The 24,744-nt window shown below is 54.4% G+C and overlaps 1 protein-coding gene across 1 annotated transcript; it reads right to left on the bottom strand.

The window, feature by feature from the left end:
* Positions 1 to 233: 233 nt before the first annotated feature.
* On the bottom strand, positions 234 to 24,744 carry LOC120702166 (protein TRACHEARY ELEMENT DIFFERENTIATION-RELATED 7A-like). The gene is made up of 4 exons (XM_039985914.1): positions 24,649 to 24,744; positions 21,817 to 22,123; positions 20,924 to 21,003; positions 234 to 521 (listed from the first exon to the last, which is right to left on the bottom strand). The coding sequence occupies exons 1-4, from the start codon at positions 24,742 to 24,744 to the stop codon at positions 498 to 500; spliced, it is 507 nt and encodes a 168-aa protein (XP_039841848.1). The 3' UTR covers positions 234 to 497.

Below are 24,744 nucleotides of genomic sequence, written 5' to 3' on the forward strand. Positions count from 1 at the left end.
CAACATCTATATTTTGTTGGTATGGACCATGCGTATGAAACCTTTGCAGGTACGAGCTACGAAACACATCATGCCAACAACTTGCATAGTTGCATGCATATACAGATGTAGTGCACATAGATTCTTCTTTTCTATAGATGCAAAGTTAATACTGCGCACGCTAAAAGGAATCAAATACCGTAACCAAACTCAACCAAAAGTCAACACATGTATAAAGCTTCGTCAGAGACATGTACCAAAATTAAACCAGCATAGATTTAACCATCTCTATAGAGACGCTTGAAACAAAGCAAAACCAGTATACTTCCAGTTTTCAATAATAGTGCTAGCTGAAGATTGCAACTCCCAAAATTAAATAGCATATCCCAAAATTACAACTAAAGATTGCAACTGACATAGCTAGAATTCATTACAGTTTAGAAAGCAAATTAAAAATAAAGTTGTTCTTGACGCAGAGGGCCAGAAGTAAAGGCATCTGCATTGCTCTTGGACGTCCTTCACAATTGTGATGTATCAGTCACCTGCAAAGCATTTAGATGTAAATATCAGCCAGCGTCTACATGCCGACACTCTTTGAGCCAAAACATCTATGCAATATAAACTAAGATATGACATCTAAACAACTCACACTTGCAACTACAGAATTCAAATCGGCTTATCAATGAAACTAACTTATCAGATCAGATAAAAAAAATTGCTTGTATGTGTCGGGTACCATGATTAGAGGCACCCTAACCAGGAGACTAAAATTTCCATAAAAATGCAAACACATGTTAGGCAACCGGGCCCACGAAGGCCTACAGTCTCCTTCCAATCTAGAAGAAAGGAAAGGACTCAAAAGAAGCCCAATACGCGGTCCACATACACAGTGCGGCCCATCTGCACCCCCTCGAACCCGCGGGGCAATCTCCGCCTCGCTCGAGGACTCCCCGTCGAGGCCCTCGACCGCGCCCCGCGTCTCCCCCTCGCTCGAGGGTAGGGAGCCTACCCTCGGGGGGGGGGGGTCGACTCCGCCTCGCTCGAGGCCACCCCTCGACAGGAAGGACAAACGACCCTTCCGCTCACCCGCCCACCGTACGGAGGCATTCAATGCCAACCACTCCTCCACAGCGCCCGGGTCAGATGGCGTCAGGCCGCCATTCCCCACAGTGGCTGTGACTGGAGTCCAGTCCGCCAACTCCGGTCACTGCTCCGCCATTCCGGACGCTGTGGTGACACTGTGAGAACCTGCAACGCAGTGCGAGACGTGCTCGGCACTGCTCCGGCCACTGTACTGCCAACTCCCCATACCTCCTTCATACTTTCCCCTCCGTGGAACCCTCGAATGGCATGGGCACGACCCTCGGAAGCGGATCTGGCCATGACCAGGACGAGACCCTGGCCTGCAGGACCCTCGGAACATCGCCACGCCACGCCTGGAGGACGGTACCCCCTACAGCAACGACCACGCCGCCCGCTGGAGCTACAAGGATGCCGGCGTAATCTCCGCAAGGCCAAGGACGACGCCCAGGACGACTGCCACGCCGGGCGCCATACCCCACAGTGTACTTTCCACAGTGCTCGACCACTGCACCCCCGTGATTCGGGGAGAAGACGATGACTTCCACAACCTCCTGTGCATGTACACCGCCCCTCCTTGTGTCTATAAAAGGAGGAGGCAGGCTTTATCTTGGGAGGTCGATCGATCCGGTAGCACACTACACTCAGCACTGCTCACAGAGCCCAAACGCTCTTCTGAGCCCCGATATTGGCACTCGCCTCAATCAACTCTCCATTAGCAGAGACCTGGGAGCTTTCCTCCCTCTCTCGCCTCGCTTGTACCCCCTACAACAGGCACCCCCAGTGCAGGACAGTACAGTGCTCTCGCACACCCCTTTGCTGGACGTACGCCCCCCGGCTGGAACCAGGATAAACCCGTGTGTGACTGTGTTGCCTCTTACATCAACATCTGGGACGAGGAACATGCAGCATCATCACTAGTTGGGTCCGGACTGTCGGGTCAGGACACTGACAGTTGGCGCGCTAGGTAGGGGGGCTCGTTGCGTGACATTTCTCTTTTGTTCCCATTTGATCTCCAGGGATGGCGAGCAGATCCAACCCATTTCCCATGGGCGCCTCGGATCCGCTCCCAGCGGGATACGAGATTCGGTTCGGGAGTCTTGAGTTCAAGGCAACCGACAACGGTTAGCTCATGGAGCTCCTCTCGCCCAGACACAACCCCGACGCTCTGACTTCACCAGCCCGACACAACAGGCGCTCGGGCCAGCGCTCGCGACAAGCGCGCATGGAGCGGCGCAGGGCGGCACGCCTCAGCTCCCCCACGTGGGTTGAGGTTGGCATGTCGCAGCTCAGCGTCGCGGCCGACGGAGCCACAACTTCGTCATCACGTGCCCCGGCGCCATCTGCGCCGGCACCATCATCGACTGCAGCCCCAGTGCCTCCCAGGGAGGGCGCGACTGCGCCGTCGCCCTTTCCCTTCGGGATGCGCAATGCTGTCACTTATGCTTCTTCGTCCAGCACCAACTTCACCGAGTATGAGGATCTGCCGGGTCATCACCTCCTCTCGATCCGCAACCTCATCACGTCATCTCCTAATGACTCCTACCCCGAGATGGCGGGTTCGATCGCCGACGACATCAGCTTCTTCATGGACAACTTCATGGCCGAGGAGGCCGAGGACTACTCCGGGTTCCGCGACCCCGACGCTTTCCGCTCGTTCCAGCTCGCAGCGGCTTACTACCTCTCCTGCTCCAAGGACTCCAGCGAGGGGGATTACGATCCCACTCGGGAGTGCTTCATGGTCTAGCTCGTGGACGGGCAAAATGACGGCGCTCCGGGCAATGACGGGAATGGTGGGCAGACGCGCAGGCAAACCAAGCAGTGGTGCCTGTCGCGACCCCTTCTTCTTCGTCAAGATCGGTGGCGCGGCAGGCACAGCTGGCACAACTTAAGGAGCTTCAAGCCAGGCACGACGAGCAGCACCGGCAGACGCAGGAGTTGCGCACTGTGCTCGAACAGCAGCGCACCGCGCGTGGCGCGCAGGCCTAGGCGGCGGCACGCGTTGCCCGGGAGCGGATCCTAGCCGACGACAACGTCGACAGACCACCGGAACTGAAAACGACCGGCGAAAAACTCGTCGCTGTGGCCTACCTACTCGAAGCAATGCCCGAGCCATCTACGACTTCGGGTCGCAACCTGCGCCATGAGGCACAGGTGCTCATTGAGCAGGCTGCTATGCAGCAGGCCGAGAGCTCTGCGTCTCGCATGCGCTCGACAGTCCCGAAAGCCGGAGGTGCAGCACACCAGGGCCGCGAGGCCACGACGCACTCTCCCCCGGAAGGAAAGGGCAAGACAGCCACAGCAGATGGTGCGAAGGCTCCCTCGGTGCACGACCGCATCAGAAGGACTCCCGCAAGGGAGCAACTCCACGACACGCGCGGACACGCCGGCGACGGCGACGCCCGCAACATCATCAACAACAGGAAGTACACCCCTCAACGGGGTGGTCGCTTCGACCCGAGCACGACAGGGGCGAGTCACTGGAGCCCCCGGGCACCCATGTGTTCAGCCGGGAGATTCGTACCGCTCCCTTTCCCCCGCGCTTTCGACAGCCCACCACCCTCGTGAAGTATTCGGGCGAGACCGATCCCGCAGTCTGGCTCAACGACTACCGCCTAGCATGCCAGCTGGGTGGTGCGACGTATGACACGGTCATCATCCGCAACCTCCCCCTTCACCTCGCTGACATCACGTGAACGTGGCTCGAGCACTTGCCCGCGGACCAGATCCACGACTGGGCCGACCTAGTCAAGATCTTCGTGGGCAACTTCCAGGGCACTTACGTGCGCCCTGGGAACTCCTGGGACCTCAAAGGGTGTCGGCAGAAGCCCAAGGAGTCCCTACGCGACTACTTGCGGCGCTTCTCCAAGCAATGCACCGAGCTCCCCAGCGTCAATCACGTCGAGGTCATCAACGCTTTCATCGAAGGCACGACGTGCAGGAACCTGGTGCACGAGCTTGCGCGAAGCCGTCCCGCCAGTACCAACGAGCTATTCGATGCTGCCACCAACTACACCGTCGGCGAGGAGGCAGTTGGTGCCATCTTTGACGACAAGGCGAACAAGCGCAAGTAAGATGCGCCCGTAGAGGGCGGCAGCGCAAAGACCAACGCCCCCGCCAAGAAGCAAAAGCGGGGGAAGAAGGGAAAGAAGCTGGCCCCACCGAACCAGCATGGACCTGGACAGGCGGAGGACTCCGACGAAGCCTTCGTCGCTGCCCCAGACCGCAAAGGACCTCGAGGCCCCCCTCGTGGCGGTGGCGTCCTGTTCGATGACACGCTCAAGAAGTCGTGCCCTTACCACAAGGGCTCGGTCAACCACACCCTCGAGCAGTGCGAGATGCTCCGGAAGTACTACAACCACGTCGCGCATCGCGACGAGGACAAGAAGAAGGATGCTGGCGACAAAGGTGGAGACAACAAGTTCCCCCCAGTGGAGAATGCCTTCTTCATCTTCGGAGGGCCGACGACAAACATGACCTCTCGGCACCGCAAGCGTGAGCGCCGGGAAGTCTTCTCCATCACCAAGGCCACGCCATCCTACCTCGACTGGTCGGAGGACACCATTTCCTTTGGCCGCGAGGACCAACCCGACTACGTCCCACACCCGGGACGATACCCGCTTGTTGTCGACCCCATCATCGGCAGCACCCGCTTCTCCAAGGTGCTCATGGACGGAGACAACAGCCTCAACATCATGTATGCCCACACCTTGGAGCTCATGGGGATCGGATTGAACAAGCTCCGCCCCAGCAAGTCGCCATTCCATGGCGTTGCGCCGGGGAAGCGAGTCCAACCCCTCGGCCAGATCGACCTACCCGTCTGCTTCGGCACGGTAGCCAACTTCCGCAAGGAAGTGCTCACCTTCGAGGTGGTGGGGTTTCGGGGAGCCTACCATGCCATTCTTGGTCGTCCCTGCTACGCCAAGTTCATGGCCATCCCCAACTACACCTACCTCAAGCTGAAGATGCCGGGTCCAAAGGGTGTCATCATCGTCGGCTCCTTGTTCGAGCACGCCTACGAGTGCGACATCGAGTGCGTCGAGCACGCGGAGGCTCAAGTGGAGGACGAGGCCCTCGCAGCCACCCTCGACAAGATGGCAAGCGAGGCCTTGGATTCCATGCACCGGCACGCGGGTAGCTTCGAACCCGCCGAAGGTATCAAGAAGGTGCCCCTCTACCCGGATCACCCCGACGACAAGGCGTTGCAGGTCAGCGCCACCCTCGACAACAAATAGGAAGTGGTGCTCGTCGACTTTCTCCGCACCAACGCAGACATCTTTGCGTGGAGCCCCTCGGACATGCCAGGCATACCGAGGGAGGTCGCCGAGCACTCCCTTGACATCCGACCCAACTCCAAGCCGGTGAAGCAGCGCCTGCGACGCTTTGACGAGCTCAAGCGCCAGGTGATCGGCGAGGAGTTGTAGAAACTTCTGGCAGCCGGATTCATCAAGGAAGTATTGCATCCCGAGTGGCTAGCTAATCCTGTATTAGTAAAGAAAAAGAATGGAAATTAGAGGATGTGCGTAGACTACACTAGTTTAAATAAAACATGTCCGAAGGTTCCCTTTCCCTTGCCGCGTATTGATCAAATCGTTGATTCAACGGCGGGATGCGAACTTTTATCATTTCTTGATGCTTATTCCGGTTACCACCAAATCAAGATTAAAGAGTCCGACCACCTCGCGATCTCTTTCATCACACCTTTCGGCATGTACTGCTATGTCACGATGCCTTTTGGCCTCAGAAACACCGTAGCTACATATGAGCGGTGTATGCTCCACATATTCGGGGACCATCTCGGGCGGAACGTAGAAGCATATGTCGATGACATCATTGTAAAATCCAGGAAGGTGGATGACCTGGTAGCCGATCTCAGGATCGCGTTCGATTGCCTAAGGGCTAAGGGGGTAAAACTCAACCTCCGAGAAGTGCGTGTTCAGAGTCCCTCGAGGCATGCTCTTGGGCTTCATTGTCTCCCAACGGGGCATTGAACCCAACCCTGAGAAAGTCTCGGCCATCACTCGGATGGGACCGATCCGGGGCCTAAAGGGGGTACAGAGGGTCATGGGATGCCTAGCGTACCTTAGCCGATTCATCTCGCGCCTCGGCGAGAAAGGCTTGCCTTTGTATCGGCTCCTAAGGAAGTCCGAATGCTTCTCGTGGACCCCCGAGGCTCAAGAAGCCCTCGACAGGCTGAAGGCATCACTCCCTCATGCCCCCATTCTCACACCGCCCATAGACGGCGAGCCCCTCTACCTGTACGTAGCTGCGACGACCCAAGTGGTCAGCGCAGTGATCGTTGTCGAAAGACAAGAGGAGGGCCATGCTCTGCCTGTCCAACGGTCGGTGTACTACATCAGCGAACTGTTGTCTAAAACCAAGACACGCTATCCGCAGATCCAGAAGCTGCTATACGCGGTGGTCTTGGCTCGGCGCAAGCTGCGCCACTACTTCGAGGCTCATCCCGTCACCGTGGTCTCATCTTTCCCTCTGGGAGAGATAGTCCGCAATAGGGAAGCCGAGGGTAGAATTTCCAAGTGGTCTGTGGAGCTGATGGGAGAAACTCTCACCTACGCCCCTCGCAAGGCGATCAAGTCCCAAATATTGGCCGACTTCGTCGCTGAGTGGACGGACACTCAGCTGCCCCCGCCACAAATCCAAGCTGAATGCTGGACCATGTACTTCGACGGGTCGGTGATGAAAACCGGCGCTGGCGCCGGTCTCCTCTTCATCTCACCCCTCGGAGAGCACATGCGCTACGTAATTCGCCTACACTTCCCCGCATCCAATAACATGGCGGAGTACGAGGCCCTCCTCAGTGGCCTCCGCATCGCCATCGAGCTCGGCGTCAAGCACCTCGACGTACGCGGTGATTCTCAGCTCGTCATCGACCAAGTGATGGAGTCTAGCTATAACGACCCAAAGATGGAGGCATACTGCGACACAGTATGCCGTCTCGAAGACAAGTTCGACGGCCTATAACTCAACCTCGTCCCGCGCAAGTACAATGAGGATGCCGACGAATTAGCCAAGATCGCGTCAGGGTGGACCACCGTCCGCCCGAACATCTTTGGTCGCGACATCGCCAAGCCCTCCATCGACTTCAAGGATCCGACGGAACCGGGCCCCTGGAATGCCGAGCCCCCAGGCGGGAACCCCTCGGCGGACGAGGCCGAGCCCATGGACACTTGCTTCGAGACCTCCTCCATGGACGAGGCCGAAGCAATGGAGATCAACGAGGCTCCACTTTCGCAAGACTGGCGTGACCAGTACCTCGACTGGATTAACCGAGGAGTGCTACCCTCTGACCGCGCACAGGCGCGATGCGTCGCTAGACGAGCCAAGTCTTTCGTCGTGATCATACAGAGAGCTGTACAAGCGCAGTCCCTCTGTGGCAGCCCCGCCTAAATTAATCCGGCTTAAGTGCGCTAACCATCATCAAAACGACAATCAGGGTTAACACGCACTTAAAACAGAGTAATCCGGCAGTGCTGTCGGGTAAAACCCCGATTAAACCACTTGAACATGATCGACAAAGCAGTCCAGAGAATGCAATATTCCACAAATTTTACAGCACAGAGTATGAAACTGAATTATTATTATAAACCAAGTTTGAATTTATAAAAGTACAACAGAGTTTAAGTTTGATGGAAAACGAACGATAATCTAGCGACGAAACATGACGTCATGATGAAGCCCGTACATGACGTCGGCCACACCCTCAGACGTACCACCTGAAAAACAAAGACACAAGCAAGGTTGAGTATACTAATACTCAGCAAGGCTTACCCGTCTAAGGGTATACTTAGCCCTTTATTTAGGCATGCAAGGCTTTTGGCTTGAGGGGTTTGTTTGCCAAAAAGCAGTAAAGAGTAGATCCTTAACTTCATATTTTAGCTTTCAGGTTCTAGTTCAATTAACCATTCTAGGTGAGCATCTATCCAATAGCATACATGGTGGGAAACAATTATCTTTCATCATCCAACCAACCATATTCATCATCATCATCTTTCACTTCTTACTCTATGTGGCAAAAGGGTTAAGCAGTCCCAAACCGTGAGAAGTGGACGATTCGAATCGAATTTGTTAACCTGGCCAGGTAGACCTAACACACACGCATGGGGATCGACATCTCGCTTCGCCCACGCGACTTTTCCCTTCAATTCCCGCTGCACGGAACAGGCCCACCGCCCTCGACTACAAGAATCCACGCCACGGTACGGCGCCGGGTCGTGAGCCTTCTTGCACCCGCATGTGGCCGCATGAGAACAATGTTCAAAGACGGTGGAAAGGTATGTTCCGGCCTCGGTGCAAGCCAGTACTTAAGCTTACCGATTACCATATTTCTCGGCATGTGGTTAGTACGTTCAAAAGCTTAACCACCACTACCACACACTGCGGCCTTATCCATTTTCACTAAACAGACGGGGCATCACAAGTAATACAGCCCCGCCCGTGAGCCTTATAGTTGCAGTATATAGTAAACATCCAACTCCTATAATTCTCGCGAGTGACATGAAATCACTCGACTTCTACAGAACCATTAGCCTAGCCATCTAGCGACCTACACATACTAGTGTTCAAGCATAGGTAACTAAGATTATGCAGCTAAGGTTCCAAGCAACTCCTGTAAACTTAAATGCGCAAGTAGATAGAAACAATAATAAGTTGCATAAATTTAAAATAGATAGGATATGCTCCGGGGCTTGCCTGAAATTAACACTAGGTCAGTGTTAGTTAGAGGCTTCTGGAGTTGGGATCAGATTCTCAACGGCGTATGTGAAATTCACTTGAGCTTCTCCGAGATCTGTTTCGGCTTCAACATCACATCCTTCACGTGGTACATCTATCGTACCTAAATGAAATGCAACAATGCATATGTATGAATGCAAAGTTTCGAGTTGTTTCGCAATTTAGGTTTTATTATTTTTCCTTCACGATAAAGTTGTCGTCCAACATGAGGTGAGTTTGGATGTGAAACTTCTTAATTAATATTTCCTGGGTAGTCATTTATAGAGTAGTTATTTAACACAACTTAGTTCATAAAATCAAAGTGGGGTTTTCATTATATACCAAAACATACAAAAGTTATTTCTTCTAACAAAACTAAAGATAACATGCTTTGTCCAAAACTATAATTACCCATAGCTCATGGGGTTGAAATTTTGATGCAAGGAGAAAAACTGAAGTACCAACTTACAATAAAATTTTCAACTATTTTCATGAAGCAGATTAAACATGAATAATAAGTTAAACAACTTTTGCTGGGATAAAGATCTATTTTTACAGGACAAAGTAGGAAGTTATTGATTCTCAAACTTGGCATGCAGGTTCATCTACTCAAACTCAAGCCCTAGTAAAACTATGAGATTTTTCTAATGAAGGAAACTAGGGTTTTTTATTTACAAAGTTTATTCATGATTAAATCGAAAGGACTAGTTATACATTACGAAAAATTCCCAAAAACAATTTTATAGCATCTAGAAACAAAGGTAAGGCTGTTGTAAAAATTTCAGCTCAAGAAAACTAGTATAGAACCATGTGGATTTAATTCTATTTAACCTAGGCATAAATCAAGATCTAATGAAACCTATAGCTAGAGTTGTCAAAATGTCCTCAAATTTTTATAGTAAGATATTCATCTAGGGTGTAGCACTCTGTCCAAAAACTAGCCTTAGTTCATGACTACAACAGGAGATACATTTGTGTGCTATTTAATCTAATCTTTATCCTTGATTAAAATAGAAGCATAATATGAACATGTGATTGTAATAAAAGTTGTAGGTTTTGATCTAAGGATTCCAAAACATTTTAGTTTGCATTTTTATGATTTTTATACGATTTTATATGGAATTTACAAATTTGCTATTTTTGAAACAAAAGAAAAATAAAACGAACTCTTGCATTTAGGCCCCTGGAAGTTTGTTTCTTCTCAGGGAAGGTCCCTGGCGGACGGAACAGAACAGGGGAGGGGCGGTGCTTGGTTTTCCGGTGATTCCCTTTGCCGGCGGAGAGGGCTAGGGGGTGGAGGAGCTAGAGGGGCTCGAGTCGCACCTATGGGTGGTCTTGGGGAGCGGGGAGGTGCTCGGAAGCGGCAGCTCGACGGAGCAGGGCGGCTGGCGGTGGTGGAGCTCCGCGGCGGCGCCGGTCCGGTGAAGGAGGGGCGGCGAGGAATGGTTGGAGAGCTTCGGGGTGGGGTGGGGAACCGATTCCGAGGGCTATCTCGGGCGGAGGAGGGTTGGGGAGTGGAGCTCCGCGGCGAGCCGCTCGCGGTGGCCCTAATGGCGGGCGGCTGCGGCTCTGGACGCCGGGGGAAGCACGGCCAGGCGCTCGGAGTAGGAAGGAGAGTGGAGGGGGAGGTAGAGAGCTTGCTTGCGAAGCAAATGGAAGGGTGGAGAGCAGGGCAGAGGATGAGGCGCGGGTAGGCCGGCTCGGCACGTCGTCGTCGTGGCGGTTCGGCGTCCATTCTCGGCGTGCGTGCAGGGAACGGCGACGCGTGGCGAGGTCAAGAGGCTTCGGGAGAAACCAGGGATGGGGAAAGGGCTGGGGGCGCGACGAGGGTGCGGCACGCGGCCGGCGGCCTCGGCGTTTGGCGTCGACGGCGTCACGGGGAAAAACAGAGAAGGAGATGGAGTCAGGGCAAACTCGTAAATAACTCGAAATTCCAAAACTTCATTTTGTAAACTCAATTTTTCTCCATTTTCTTGACCTCAAAAGAAAAACTCTTGAATACCAAAGTTGTTCAAAATTTTGAGATCTACAACTTTCTTTTTAGGCAAAAGTTCATTTGAAGCTTCGTTTGAAAGTTAAAAATTGAAACTTGAGTGCATTTGAAAAGGTACTATATACTTCGAAATTCAAAATTTTCTCCCATTTTTGTGTGATAACTCGAAAAACTTTGAACACAAAAGTTATTCGTCTTTTGAAAACCTACAACTTTGGTTTTGGACAAAAATTCATTTGAGCTGTATTTTAGAAATTATTTTCAAAGCATATTTGTTTAAAATTTGAAAGATTGTTTAAAACCTCGAATACTATGGTTCATTTGACTTGTCATTTTATGTGCAAAATTTTATATACACATAAACACACATACACATAAACATTCATGCATACACATGCATTAATTCAAGGTTTCCTATTTAATGATGCATGATTTGGTTCTAATTACCCTAAATTGGCTATTTAAAAACCTGGGCCGTCACACCCTCGGACGTCTTGCAACGCTACATCCCGATCCCCGAGGGCAAGAAGCTGATCCGGGACATCCACGCTGGCATCTGCGGTCACCACGCCGCGCCACGCACCCTCGTGGGTAACGCGTTTCGTCAAGGCTTTTACTGGCCCATTGCGGTCGCCGACGCCACCGACGTCGTGCAGACCTGTGAAGGTTGCCAGTTCTACGCTCGAAAGACGCACATCTTGGCCGTTTGCAGTGTGGGGATTAGACCTTGTTGGCCCGCTGCAGAAGGCGCCCGGGGGCTTCACCCACTTGTTGGTGGCAATCGACAAATTCTCCAAGTGGATCGAGGCTCGACCCATCGGCAAGATCAGATCCGAGCAAGCTGTTCTGTTCTTTATTGACATTGTCTTCAGGTTTGGGGTCCCGAACTCGATCATCACCGACAACGGCACCCAGTTCACGTGCAAGAAATTCTTGGCGTTCTGCGACAGCTACCACATACGCGTGGACTGGTCGGCTGTGGCGCACCCACAGATGAATGGGCAAGTGGAGCGTGTCAATGGCATGATCCTCAAAGGCCTTAAGCCAAGGATTTTCAACAAACTGAACAAGTTTGGCCGGAGGTGGCTCACAGAGCTACCCTCGGTTGTCTGGAGCCTGCGGACGACCCCAAGCAGAGCCACGGGCTTTACCCTGTTCTTCCTCGTCTATGGCGCCGATGCCATGCTCCCCACGGACCTGGAGTACGGATCACCGAGGCTCAAGGCCTATCAAGAGCAGCAGAACCAGCAAGCCCACGAAGACTCGCTGGATCAAGTGGACAAGGCTCGAGACGTGGCGCTCCTACATTCTGCGCATTATCAGCAGTCCCTGCGAAGATATCAAGCGCAGAGAGTTCGACGCCGAGACCTCAACAAGGGTGACCTGGTGCTGAGGCTTCGAAAGGACAACAGGGACCGCCACAAACTCTCACCACCATGGGAAGGCCCATACATCATCGCTGAGGTGCTCAAGCCCGGCACGTACAAGCTGGCGAACGAAAATGGTGAAGTCTTCACCATTGCTTGGAACATACAGCAGCTACGTCGCTTCTATCCTAAGAGATCCAAGCTATTTGTACATCATTTGTACTCGTATCTACGATTTCCCGAAACAATAAAGGAGTATACTTTACTTATTTATTTTTTGGGAACCTTCCGGACCCTCGGGGACTCGGATGCGCACGAACACTGAGGTACGCCTGGCTTTACCCTCGGCAAAGCCAAACCTCCCTCGGGGGCTACTATGGGGGGAACGCCCGAACGTCTCCAAAAAATCGCCAATGTTTTTTTTTGAAAGATTCCTGTTTCTAAGTTTCTCGTATACTTGGGAAAAACGGATGCGACGCATAAGCAACTACGGTATGGGGCCGGCCGAGTCGCGGGACCGCCTACTCCTCCGGGATACGGCACCCCCTCACCACCCCACGCCTAAGTCGCTTATGAACGCGAAATTCCTCGCAGAAGTTTACCTAAATCGCGTACGAGAACACGGAAATAGTGTAAAGAAAACGAGGGCTTGAACGCACAAGGCCTCGACGGGCCACACCGTCGATTTACAGTAACGAATTACTTGATCCAGAAGTACTATTACAACAAGTACTAACTTATTACATGGGCTCCGAGCCCAAACTTCCTACAGATTATCATCCCCCCTTACGGGTCTTCAACGACATTGAATTCAGCTATGGGGGGATGTCAACTTCAAGCTTCGCGGCCAGGACGGTGGCAAATCCCTCGACGGTGGCGTCGGCGTCGTTCATGATGGCCGATGCGGTGTCCGGGCTAGCGTCGTTTGGGACCACGTACCCCGACGATACCCTCTGGAGGTCCATAATATAGTGCGATGAAGGCCACGGCGAGGGCTCGCAGAACACCGAGGCAGAAGGCGTTCTTGGCGTGCTCGGCGATCCGGCCACCTAGCGCTCGCAGGTGGCTGATCACCAAGCTACCAGACACGGCGCCGTCCCCCGCGAACCCCTGTCATAGGCTCACAGCAGTCCGCTCTAGTTCAGCGTATTTAGCCTGCGCCGCCATGAACGCGGTGTTGACAGCTTCCTTCGCCGCAGTCTCGTTCGCCACTTCCTGCCTCAGCTCTGATCAGAGGAACCAAGATAAGCTGCGATAAATTAGAATCAAACGACAGCGAAATCTCGAGTACTTACCCCCGATTAACCTTTGCGCCTCTTCCTGCTGGATCCGTGCAGCTTCTTGGTGCGCGAACAGGGAGTCCTCCTTGAGGGCGGTCTCGGCGTTACGCGCTGCCGTTTCCTTCTCCTCGAGGGCTTTGCTCTTCTCCTCGAGGGTCCTGGTCAGCGTAGCGATGGTTTCCTTCTCGTGCTGGAGCTCGGCCTCCTTCTGTTGGAGCGCCGTCCTAGCTCGCTGCAGCTCGTCAGTCTGCGCCTCAGCTTCTTGGGCCTTTTGCTCCACCACAGCCCTCTGGGCGTCGCGCTCACTGACGGTCCGCGCCAGCTCCTCCTCTAGCACGTGCTGGCGCGCTCCCAGACTGGTCAACTGGGTGTTGGCGTCGATATTCCGAAGCACCAAATCGGCGTTGTACTGCTCAAGCCAGCGTATTTGGGAGTACAACCGGGTCAGCTCAGCGCTCTTTCTGCACAAAATGTTCCTCAGCTGCTGCAAGTGGAAGAGCGTGAGTAAAGTGTACGAAAACAAAACCGAACACGAGCAATTCCCAGGGGAAAGGCGCTTACGTTGCTGATATGGAAATCCGTTGTTCCATGGAGCCCCAAGGCGCGGTCGAGGTGGCCCTGAATCTGGGAGCCGACCTCGAACTACGCCTTCCAGACGACTTCCCCCTCCTGCTCGTTGCGAAGAAACTCCAAGGGGACCCCGGACTGGATAATCGACCCATGACGGGGCCCCTCGGACGTCCCCGTGCCAAGTACCTCCTCGGAGGCCGACGCGAACTCGGCAATCCGGTCGGCGGCGTTGGCCGCAGCAGCGGGGTCGATGTCCCTCGAATCCCCGAACTCGTCGCTGCTCTCCGGCAGCTGCACCACCAGCTCCACGTTCTTCGACGCCGTTTGCGCCGTCACCGCTACAACAACACCCTCGTCCCCGGCCCTCGCAGGCTCCGGGACGCAGATTTCCTCCGCTGCCGGCGCCCTTGGCGCGCCGACTCCTCCTCCGTGACACTCTCGACCCCAGCCCTCGGGGGCTCGAGGACGAGGGTCTCCACCTCTATTTGGCTGGTGGGCCACTCTGGTACGACCCCACCAGCTCCTTCTCCTGCGACCGGCTGGGCGGCGCTATCCGCGTCGCCCCGACCGGCCTCGATTTCGATGTCTGGCCGGGTGGTGTCATTCGTGCCGCCTCGGCCGACCTCCCCCTCGACGTCAGCCTGAGCGGCTGTTAAAACGCCGCTCTGGCCGGTGTCGCCCCTACTCTTCGACGCTCGAGCCTATTGGGCCATCTGGGCCCCTCGAGCCATCGCCTCCTAGAGCTTCGCGGCCTCCGCCACTGTGTCCACTACGGGCAGGGGCTGCGGCGCCGTGTGCGGCGTTGCGCGCGCCCCAGTCTTGAGGGCCTTGGTTGGCACAAACTAGGCCGCATCCCTAGCAATGGCACCGGAACTGGGTGATCGGGGAAGAAATGCTGAAGTCAGCAGGATTGGGGGGTCGATTAAATGAATACGAATGATAAAATCAAGATCGCTTACGCTGACCGGGCGCTTATGCTGCGCTTCCCTGAGCCGCTCCTCTGGGCCCGCGGCACGCTGACGCCTCTCGATGACTGGCCCGAGGGCGCCACCCTCGGGTCAGCCTGGCGCCTCGATGCTGTCTGCGCGGGCATCTCTGCACTCGCCGCAGACCCTCCGCCGCCCGTTGATGCCATGAGCACGGGTGTCCTCTCGCTCATTGCTAGCGTGGGCGATCTGTTCCTCGCCCCCGGCGTGGCCGACCTCTGCCCCGTCGTGGGCGCGGACGACCACCCGCCCGCCGTCGACGTCGGCGACCTCCGCCCCGCCCCTGCGGGGGGCAGATCCACCAACCACCCTAATGTGAGCCTCGCCTCACCCAGCGTCACTGGCACATCCCCGTGGCTAGCCCCTCGATAGACCGGCGGGGAACCCGCGCCAGTCGCCGGCTCGTCGTCGTCCGAGAAGTTGAGCTCGGCGTCCGAGGAGTCATCCTCCTCCTCGGTGGACTCGGGCGTGGCGGGCCGCGGTTTTCCCTCCGCGCGTGCAATCTTGAAATCCTTCTCGTGCTGTTCCTTCCTCTTCCTCTTCCTCTTCCTCTTCCTAGCGGCAGCCTTCTCCGCCGTATCCTTCTGCTTTTTCATCGCCACTCCGTGCAGGCGGTTGACTTCGTGTTCCTCCGGGACCGGAGGCTTCGAGGTGTAGCCCTTGCGGCTCACCCCTGCAAACGCAACCAAGTCAGGATCAAGGAGTGGGGAGAGGAGTAGCACAAATCGACAACGAATTGAAGAATGAACTCACCACATAAAGATACCTCGTCTTGGGGTGCATCTTGATCCCCCAGAGATCGTTTGGGTTGTCGGGGAACTCCGCCACCGCATTGTTCGCTCTTCGGGCAGCGACGTCATGGGGGAGCAGCACGTACGACGTCCTCGAGCCCGCGCTCGGGGCCTCGGGGGTGAGGTCGAAAATCGGCAGACTCCTCTCCGTCAGAGGAATCACCCTCTGCCAATGAAAGTTTACGAGGACGGCCGCCGCCGTCAACCCCTTCCTCGCCAGATGCCGCAACGCGTTGGTGAGCACCTCGAGCTTGGCCTGATGCGGTGGGGGTGATACCCCCCCAGTCCCACTTCTCCGGCCTCTCCCGGAGCACCTTGTTGGTGAACGACGGGAGCCGGTTGCCGAAGTTGCGCAGGTAAAACCACCCTCGGGTCCACCCGGTGTTGTTCGTCGTCATCCTGTTGGGGATGTACAAATTCTTCCGGGATGGGCGCAAGTGGAGCATCAGACCGCCGGTGCAGGCGAACCTCTTCGGCTGGCCCCGCATGTTCTCGATGTAGAGCTCGCCGCGGAACAAATGGATCCACAGATCCCAGTGCACCTCGATTCCCAAATACCCCTCGCAGACGGCGACTAAGACCGACGTCTGCGAGATGGAATTGGGGCTGAAGTTGTGCAGCTCCACTTCGTAGTATTCGCACAGCGCCCGCATGAATCTGCCGACGGGGACGCCGAATCCCCGCTCGTGGAGCCGCACGAGGCTCACGACGTAGCCGTCGGGGGGATTCGGTACGGTCTCCTCCGGTCGCTTGGGAATCGACGTCGGACGCTCCGAGTTGATGTTCACCGGAAGCAGCCTGTCGGTGACCAGCAGCTCCAAGACCACCACGGTGGCGGTGGACCTCCCCCACAACAATGGCTCCTGGACATCCGACATCGCTTCAAACTGCCGGGAAACACGAGGAAGCAAGCTCTACGCTGGCTAAGGTGCGCTCTCGCTCTCCTTCTTCCTCCTCTCGCTCTCGGCTTTGGGCTTAGGATGCAGGGGAGGCGGAGAAGGCAGGGGAGACAAAGGCGAAGTGGCCAGGTGAGCCCAAACAATCTCCCCTTTCCCGCTTTTATCCATCAAGACGGGCGGATTTGCCGCCGCAGCCCGAATCCACCGCATTGAATGCTGTTGATTTTGCTGTCACCAACAACTGGGCTCCATGACCGCGGAGTCTCCCACGCACGCACTCGGCGATAATTAAGGCGGGGTAACCGACGGGCGAGGCGTGACTGTAGCACTATTCCATCCGTCAGCCGCCGCCCACGCCCCTTCGCCTACCCGAGGCAGCCGCCTGAAAAGGTGCGCCCCGCACCGCGCAACGCGTACTGGGCCACGTAGCCCATGACTAGTGGGAGACTGGCGCACGCAACCGGCGACTCCATGCCGTTTGGACGAACTGTTACGGAATATTCCCCTCGGGGATTCCTTACCGTCAAAGGAAATCAATTTTGAGGCCTTACTAATCAGGGGTTCGAAGCCTGGCCCGTCGAGGGTTCGACAGACGCCCCAGATTGCCAGAGTCAGGGATTGCATGGATGTGCCATACAAGCTACCCTCGAACGCGGAGTTCGAGACATCCTACGCAGTGTTCAAGGCCAGTTGAGGGTGCCTAGCAGGGGGATCCCATCGAGGGAGAGCATCGAGCCCTCGGACCCTATCGAATAGGTCCAAGCCCCGCCTAGTGAACCTTTGCGAGCGCTTTATGTGACGCCACGGACCACAAGCCGACCCTTATCGAACGGGGCACGGACGTCCACTTGAACTACCCGATAACAGCTCACTGAAGCAGCCATAGCTCGCGGCCCGGGCATGGGTAGCATGGTGCGCTTCACCCCTCCTCCCTGCGGAAGGGCGACGAGGGTTGTAATAAAAGTCGAGCGACCCCTGAACGCCTTCACGCAGGCCAGAGCTCGGGGGCTACTCGCACACCACAGCTCAGGCCGCACCCTCGAGTGGATCGACAAACGTCGATAGTGAAGTTCCACGTGTTAGGCCAAAACCACCACTTTTAACGCGCGCCTGCCAAATGGTTCGACGGGACCCCGAGTCGCTACACTAGCATGAAAAATGCCAAGGCCGGCTGAAAGGAACGCCGATGCCGGCTGGAAAGGAAGCTGAGCAGCCTCCCCAGTAAAGCAACCACGCGGGGCGACGTCTATAGCCCTTGGACGAGTGCAAACACTTCTCCAAGGCCTCGGGGGCTACACCCACAGGTGCGCTGACGCGCCCCCACGGAGGAAACTTCACACATTCGAGGATCAAAGTCCTCTACAGGCCTGCTCGAACGCCCTTAGCAGCACGACGACGACATGCCCAGTGGTGGCACCATAGTGCTCGAGGCGACTATGATCTGCATAGGTAACTCGGAGTGGCCACCTCACTACTTCTCCAACGACGAACCCCGATCCCAGATTAGACTCCTCTAACAATGCTCCCCGGAGCACCGTTGCACCCCCACCGGGCAAACCAAGGCCACTGCGGTCAGTACCCGAGTCACACCCTCGAAGGGTTAAGCCTCTACTGGGCCGATGCTCACCTTTACACCCTCGGTCATCCTCTCCGCGAAGAAGAAGGAGACTTCATTGCTCTTTGCAAATAAAGATTACAAAGGGTTACCGGCTCGAAGCCGTCAAAAAGTACAAACGCATTGCCACCTGCGTGGCAATTTTCCCTGTCTTGGGGAGGAGCGAGCGCCAATGAAGAGCACCGAGTCCTTGGCCGACATTATGACCAGGCTGCTCGAGATTGTGAGAAGCAGCCCCCAGACTGCATGGGTCCGAAGGGATGCCCTTCTCGCAAGCTTTCTTCTAGCGTCTCCTCCACCGAAGACCTTGCGGGGGGTCAAGCTGGCGGACAACACTCTCTGCACCGTCTCCCCGAGGGCGACATTGTCGCCAAAAGGGACGATGCGAAGAACGGCCACCAAACCTGGCACCGACGCCATGGTCAGGCGTCTCAACGACCCTTCAGGCTGAGGGACATCGCAGAGGCAGGGCCCCACAGGCCCAATGTTCTTCTGCTAATCCCACTGAAGCCGAGGGACGGTGAGCACGCCCTCTCCAGCTTTCCCCCGCCGCTCGCAAGCATTCTTCTAGCATCGAAGCCAAAAGAAGCCAGACCACCCCGTCCGGGGGACGGCCGTGAAAGGCAAAGGGACACATTACAAGACTTAGGTGAAGCTAGAAATAAGAGCAGGGAAGTTGGAGAGGAAAAGGAGTCCCACGACCCATATTTATAGCTGTGTCAGGCGCCAAGCCTTAAGCCTGTTGCAGGGGGGAGGCTTGGACCGCCCGTGACGGTGCGGCACCCCACGAGCGAAAGATGCCCTCAGTTACCGTGCCGAGATGTGACCAGACAGGGCAAAGCCGAGCCCCTGGACGCTGAGCAGCGCAGCATCGGTGCTGGCCGACTGCCCTCGAACGGCGCGTCACAAGGCAACCAGGGAAAGCAGGGCTGAGACCCTGAACGCAAGACTGCGCGGGCACGCTGACGCGTCTCGTCACCCAAAACAAGACAAGAAGAGGCGCGCGCCTCGGAGTACTTTTTCTGCAGGCGCACTACCCCAACCGACGAGTTGTCATGTCCACCAGGCAAGCGACCGGACGCACCCGGCGGGAACACGACAAGGCGAAAATCGCCAAATACCCTTTGGCCGAATCCTCTAACTCGACCAAAGGCTCGGGGGCTACTGTCGGGTACCATGATTAGGGGCACCCTAACCAGGGGACTAAAATTACCCTAAAACACAAACACATGTTAGGCAACCGGGCCCACGAAGGCCTACAGCCTCCTTCCAATCTGGAAGAAAGGAAAGGACTCAAAAGAAGCCCAATACGCGGCCCACATACACAGTGCAGCCCATCTGCACCCCCTCGAACCCGCGGGGCAATCTCCGCCTCGCTCGAGGACTCCCCGTCATGGCCCTCGACCGCGCCCCGCGTCTCCGCCTCACTCGAGGTAGCGAGCCTACCCTCGGGGGAGCGAAGCGTCTCCGCCTCGCTCGAGGGTAGGGAGCCTACCCTCGGGGGGGGGATCGACTCTGCCTCGCTCGAGGCCACCCCTCGACAGAAAGGACAAACGGCCCTTTCGCTCACCCGCCTGCCGTACGGAGGCATTCAATGCCAACCACTCCTCCACAGCGCCCGGGTCAGACGGCGTAAGGCCGCCATTCCCCACAGTGGCTGTGACCGGTGTCCCGTCCGCCAACTCCGGTCACTACTCCGCCATTCCGGACGTTGTGGGAACCTGCAACGCAGTGCGAGACGTGCACGGCACTGCTCCGGCCACTGTACTGCCAACTCCCCATACCTCATTCATACTTTCCCCTCCGCGGAACCCTCGAACGGCATGGGCACGAACCTCGGAAGTGGCTCTGGTCTTGACCAGGATGAGACCCTGGCCTACAAGACCCTCGGAACATCGCCACGCCACGCCTGGAGGACGGTACCCCCTACAGCAACGACCACGCCGCCCGCTGGAGCTACAAGGACGCCAGCGTGATCTCCGTAAGGCCAAGGACGACGCCCAGGACGACTGCCACGCCGGGTGCCATACCCCACAGTGTATTTTCCACAGTGCTCGACCACTGCACCCCCGCGATTCGGGGAGAAGACGACGACTTCCACGGCCTCCTGTGCATGTACACCACCCTCCTTGTGTCTATAAAAGGAGGAGGCGGGCTTTATCTTGGGAGGTCGATCGATCCGGTAGCTTACTACACTCAGCACTGCTCACAGAGCCCAAACGCTCTTCTGAGCCCCGATATTGGCACTCGCCTCAATCAACTCCTCCTCTAGCAGAGACCTGTGAGTTTCCCTCCCTCTCTTGCCTCGCTTGTACCCCCTACTACAGGCACCCCCGGTGCAGGACAGTACAGTGCTCTCGCGCACCCCTTTGCTGGACGTACGGCCCCCCGGCTGGAACCAGGATAAACCCGTGCGTGACTGTGTTGCCTCTTGCATCAACATCTGGGACGAGGAACACGCAGCATCATCACTAGTTGGGTCCGGACCGCTGGGTCAGGACACCGATAGTATGAAACTAAATTGGCACATAAAAATGATTACTACACACAGGCTGATATGCATACACATGGTTGTATGAATACAGGTCGTAAAACCGAACATATTAATACTGAGCATTTCGTGGTGGTTTGCCTTCTGTTTGCTAACCAGCTCTTCCACCTCTTTTAGGGATCTCCAAACTTGTTGCATGTCGTTGCTACGATACATGACACCTATGGATTAACAAACCATAATAAGATCAATAAGCATCTTATTTTCGAAGTCTCCAAGGTCAAACTGAATATTCTTATTCCCTTTCTTCGTATTCACCAGATGTTCAAGGTCTTTTATTTTATAAGTAACCATTCATTTATCTAGTACTACTTGTTGATCTGCACATTTATATAAATGTTGCCTGATCTTCTAGATATACTAGATGATTCACTTAATATTAATTCTAGGAAGATGCCATTATAGCATATACAAAAGAACTTGACTTTGCTTGAAGGCAGTTCAAATTGCCCTTATCCAGCAGTATGTATTCAGGTTCTAAAAAAAGATTCCCTACTTTTGAATCAGGCAACTACTAACCAAACAATTCTGAATCCATATATGGCAGCAACCATAAAATTACATTATTTGACTGTTCACACAATCTGTGTTAAAGTGTAGTTAATTGTCTATCGTGAGCTTAATGCCTTAAACTGAAAGTTAATGGGATATCAACTAATTCACTAGATAAAATGATTCAGTATAGCCTATGGGTATGTAGCACTTTCAGTATTTCAGACTGAATCAGTTTAAGTCTATGGGCATGTAGGCATCAGAGGCCTCATGTGCAAGTCACTGTCCGTGCCATGTGAAATTTCAGGTGGCATTTAGAACTTTCAGATGGCCATAAACCTTATTATGACAAATTAAAATAGCCATTTTGATTATGTGCTCATCTCCTCCCTAACGCAAGATGCTATTGGTGAATAAATCCATATATTAATCATGCTCTAATCCGGTTCAGGGAAGTAAGGTAAGCGGGAACTTGCAGTTACCTTGACCTTGGCCGCAGCGCACGGGATCTTGCACGTTGAGGGCCAATGCGAAATGGGCGAGGAGGCGCGGCGGGGACGCCGGAGTCCGGCGTGACGGCGGGGAGAGGTCGTGAGCGCGCGGTGGATGTGGGGGCGCAGGAGGTCGCCGCCAAATCGCTGGTGGAGGAGGCGCAGGAGGTCGCCGCGGGGGGATTGGTGGATGTGGGGCGCAAAAGGTCGCCGCCAAATCGCCGGTGAGGAAGAACCGGCTCGGTGGATGTGGAGGGAGGCGCAGGAGGTCGCCCCAAATCGCCCGTGAGGAAGAACCCTAATGCGAATAATCATACTCCCTTATTATCATCTCAAATCATTATTTTTGGTAATTGTGAATGTACCCTTTTTTACCCTTGATTGAAAAAGAAAACTAAAAAAACGAATCGCCATGAATTTTTAATCCTTTAAATTTTAGAGGTATCCGGAGGTATTGAGAGACGTTACGGGGACTATGGGCTCACCGATCATAGACACAACAAATGCCTCCCGCCGCCTCATCATTGACGCCTCCCAATACTTTTTGTCATATGAGCTCACAAATCATAGACACAAAAAATAACTCCCAACGCCTCTCCAAGTATTATAAAATTCTTCATTTTATAAACATCTTCTGAAAAATGAAAAAGGATGCCTATTTATCTCACGCACCTGTGTAACGAACATGGCACCATTTATGCCATTTCGAGTGATTTTGGTGATCGAATGACAACACAACACTTGGACTAATATGATTGTTAAAATGATCATTCTCAGGCTTTTAGGTTCAAGTGATGACAAAGAGAAAGAGAAAATAGGCGTAGCAAGGCCCGAAGGGCAGCCCCTACCGGTGCATCCGACGCTTGTCGGAAGAACCGACGCTACGATGTTTGGTGCAGGAGGAAATCGAAGCCAAGTCAGCCTATAGGCACCGGTTAAACCGACGGTCCAAAAAAGGGCATCGGTGCATTGGCCGTCCTATATTCCAGAGACGATGTCAAGAACCCAGAAGAAGTTTCTTCAGCGCCGGTTCAACCGACGGGGCATCGGTGCATACCATCGGTGTAATGACGTCAGCTGTCAGAAAAAAGATCCTTCAGCACCGGTTGAACCGGTGAGGCATCGGTGCAAAGCATCGGTTCAACCGGTGGTCTCTGCGTCAGCCGTCAGGAGTCCAACGGCTACTTCGTGTTATGAGTGACCGGATGAACCGACGCTACCCCGCCAAGAGGCATCGGTTCTTCCGGTGATACGCAGATTTTCAGCTAACCGTTGGAGCAACGGCTACAAGACTTGGTGGCCTATATATACGCCTCACCCCGGCCATTTGAAGATGGCTGGAGTCCCAAGACACCTCATACACATCCAAGAACATCTCCAAGCCATACAAGAGCTCATAGATCATATTCTTAGCTTATAGCACTAGCTTTGTAAAATGTGAGTGCTAGATTAGCTCTTAGTGAGTGTGATTGTAAGGCCTTAAGCCTTTGTGCTGTGGTTCTTTAGCGAACCAAAACAAGAGCTTGGTGCGCCGGCACCTTGGAGCGTGAAGCTCGCCGGCAACGTCATCGACCCTCCGACTTGGTGTGGAGCGGCGACGACACCTTTGTGCGGGGGACGTGGAGACCCCCATCCTTTGTGGAGAAGCTCCTTAGTGGAACCCGGGGCCAAGGTGACCGTGATTGTGTTCACGGAAGAGACTTGGTGGCCGAGTAGCAATACTCTTAGTGAGTGCTACAACAACGTGGATGTAGGTGTGCCTTTGTGGCTAACCGAACCATGGGATAAACACCCGCGTCAAGAGTTTGCTATCTCCTATCCCGCTCTTTAAGCTTCCGCATTTCATTCTAGTAATTTGTATGTCTTTATTTTCATAGAATAGTTTCTTGATAGGAAAGGCTATAGGTTGCTAAACTCTTTTGGGATAGGGGTTTTACACTAGAACAACCTAGTTGCACATATTGATAGCATGTTTTAGTTTAAGTTTTGTACAAACTAGTTGGAGCCATAGGTCTAAGTTTTTATTAGAGCCTAATTCACCCCCTCCCCCTCTTAGACTAGAGCACCCGATCACTTTCAACCTGCGACAGCCATTGGATCTCCATCAGATGGCTCTTGTCTCATCTTTAACCTCTGGCATTACAATCGACATGACACATGTGACAGGGAGCTCACCCATTTTGAAGCTAGAAAACAGGATTTAATCTCCAAGGGGATCAAATCAAAAGGATGAGGCTGTGGGTATTTGCCATCCTACTAACCTCTTGCATATTTGATACTTCAATTTGAGCTAGGCATACATCTTGCAAAAAATTAAAAAAAATAATTGCTCTATCTTGCCTCTCTATTGGAGGACAAAAATGACAAGAAAGAGGATAGCTCACATGTTCAGGACTGTCTATCGGAGTAGAGGTCACCTGTGCTATATTGGCGGCCATGGAAGAAGGGCAATGAATCAGCAGGAGGGAGGGGCGTTGTCATCAACTCGACCCCACATGGACTCCATCGTCGATGCGCTGAACCATGAGAGGAGCCATGAGGATGAGGACTGCAGTCTGCAGAGGCGGCAGAGGAATCGACGAGCAGCTTCTCGACGATGCCGGCAGCCCGATCAGGGACTACAGATCCATCCTCTGCTCAGCAACGCCCGCTGCTGCGAATGCGGTGTGATGAGCCATCTTAGTGGATCTGTCCTCTCCTCGATGTCGCTAGTAGTGGTTGGAGCGAAGACGACGAAGATGGGTCGTGCGGTGGAGGCAGCTACCAACGTGGATACCTCAGAGATGCTCGCGCTTTGAAGGGGAGCTTGCAGGTGGAGGAAACCGGATCGCAGGTGATGCGGCGTGCTAGCGCCGCCTGGAGTGCTGGGGCGCAGAAGTTGAAGACATGGTCACTGGGGCGCGGAACGGTGACGGCCAT

Source organism: Panicum virgatum, chromosome 4K (assembly GCF_016808335.1).
Source record: "Panicum virgatum strain AP13 chromosome 4K, P.virgatum_v5, whole genome shotgun sequence".
In the NCBI taxonomy this organism is placed as follows: Eukaryota; Viridiplantae; Streptophyta; class Magnoliopsida; order Poales; family Poaceae; genus Panicum; species Panicum virgatum.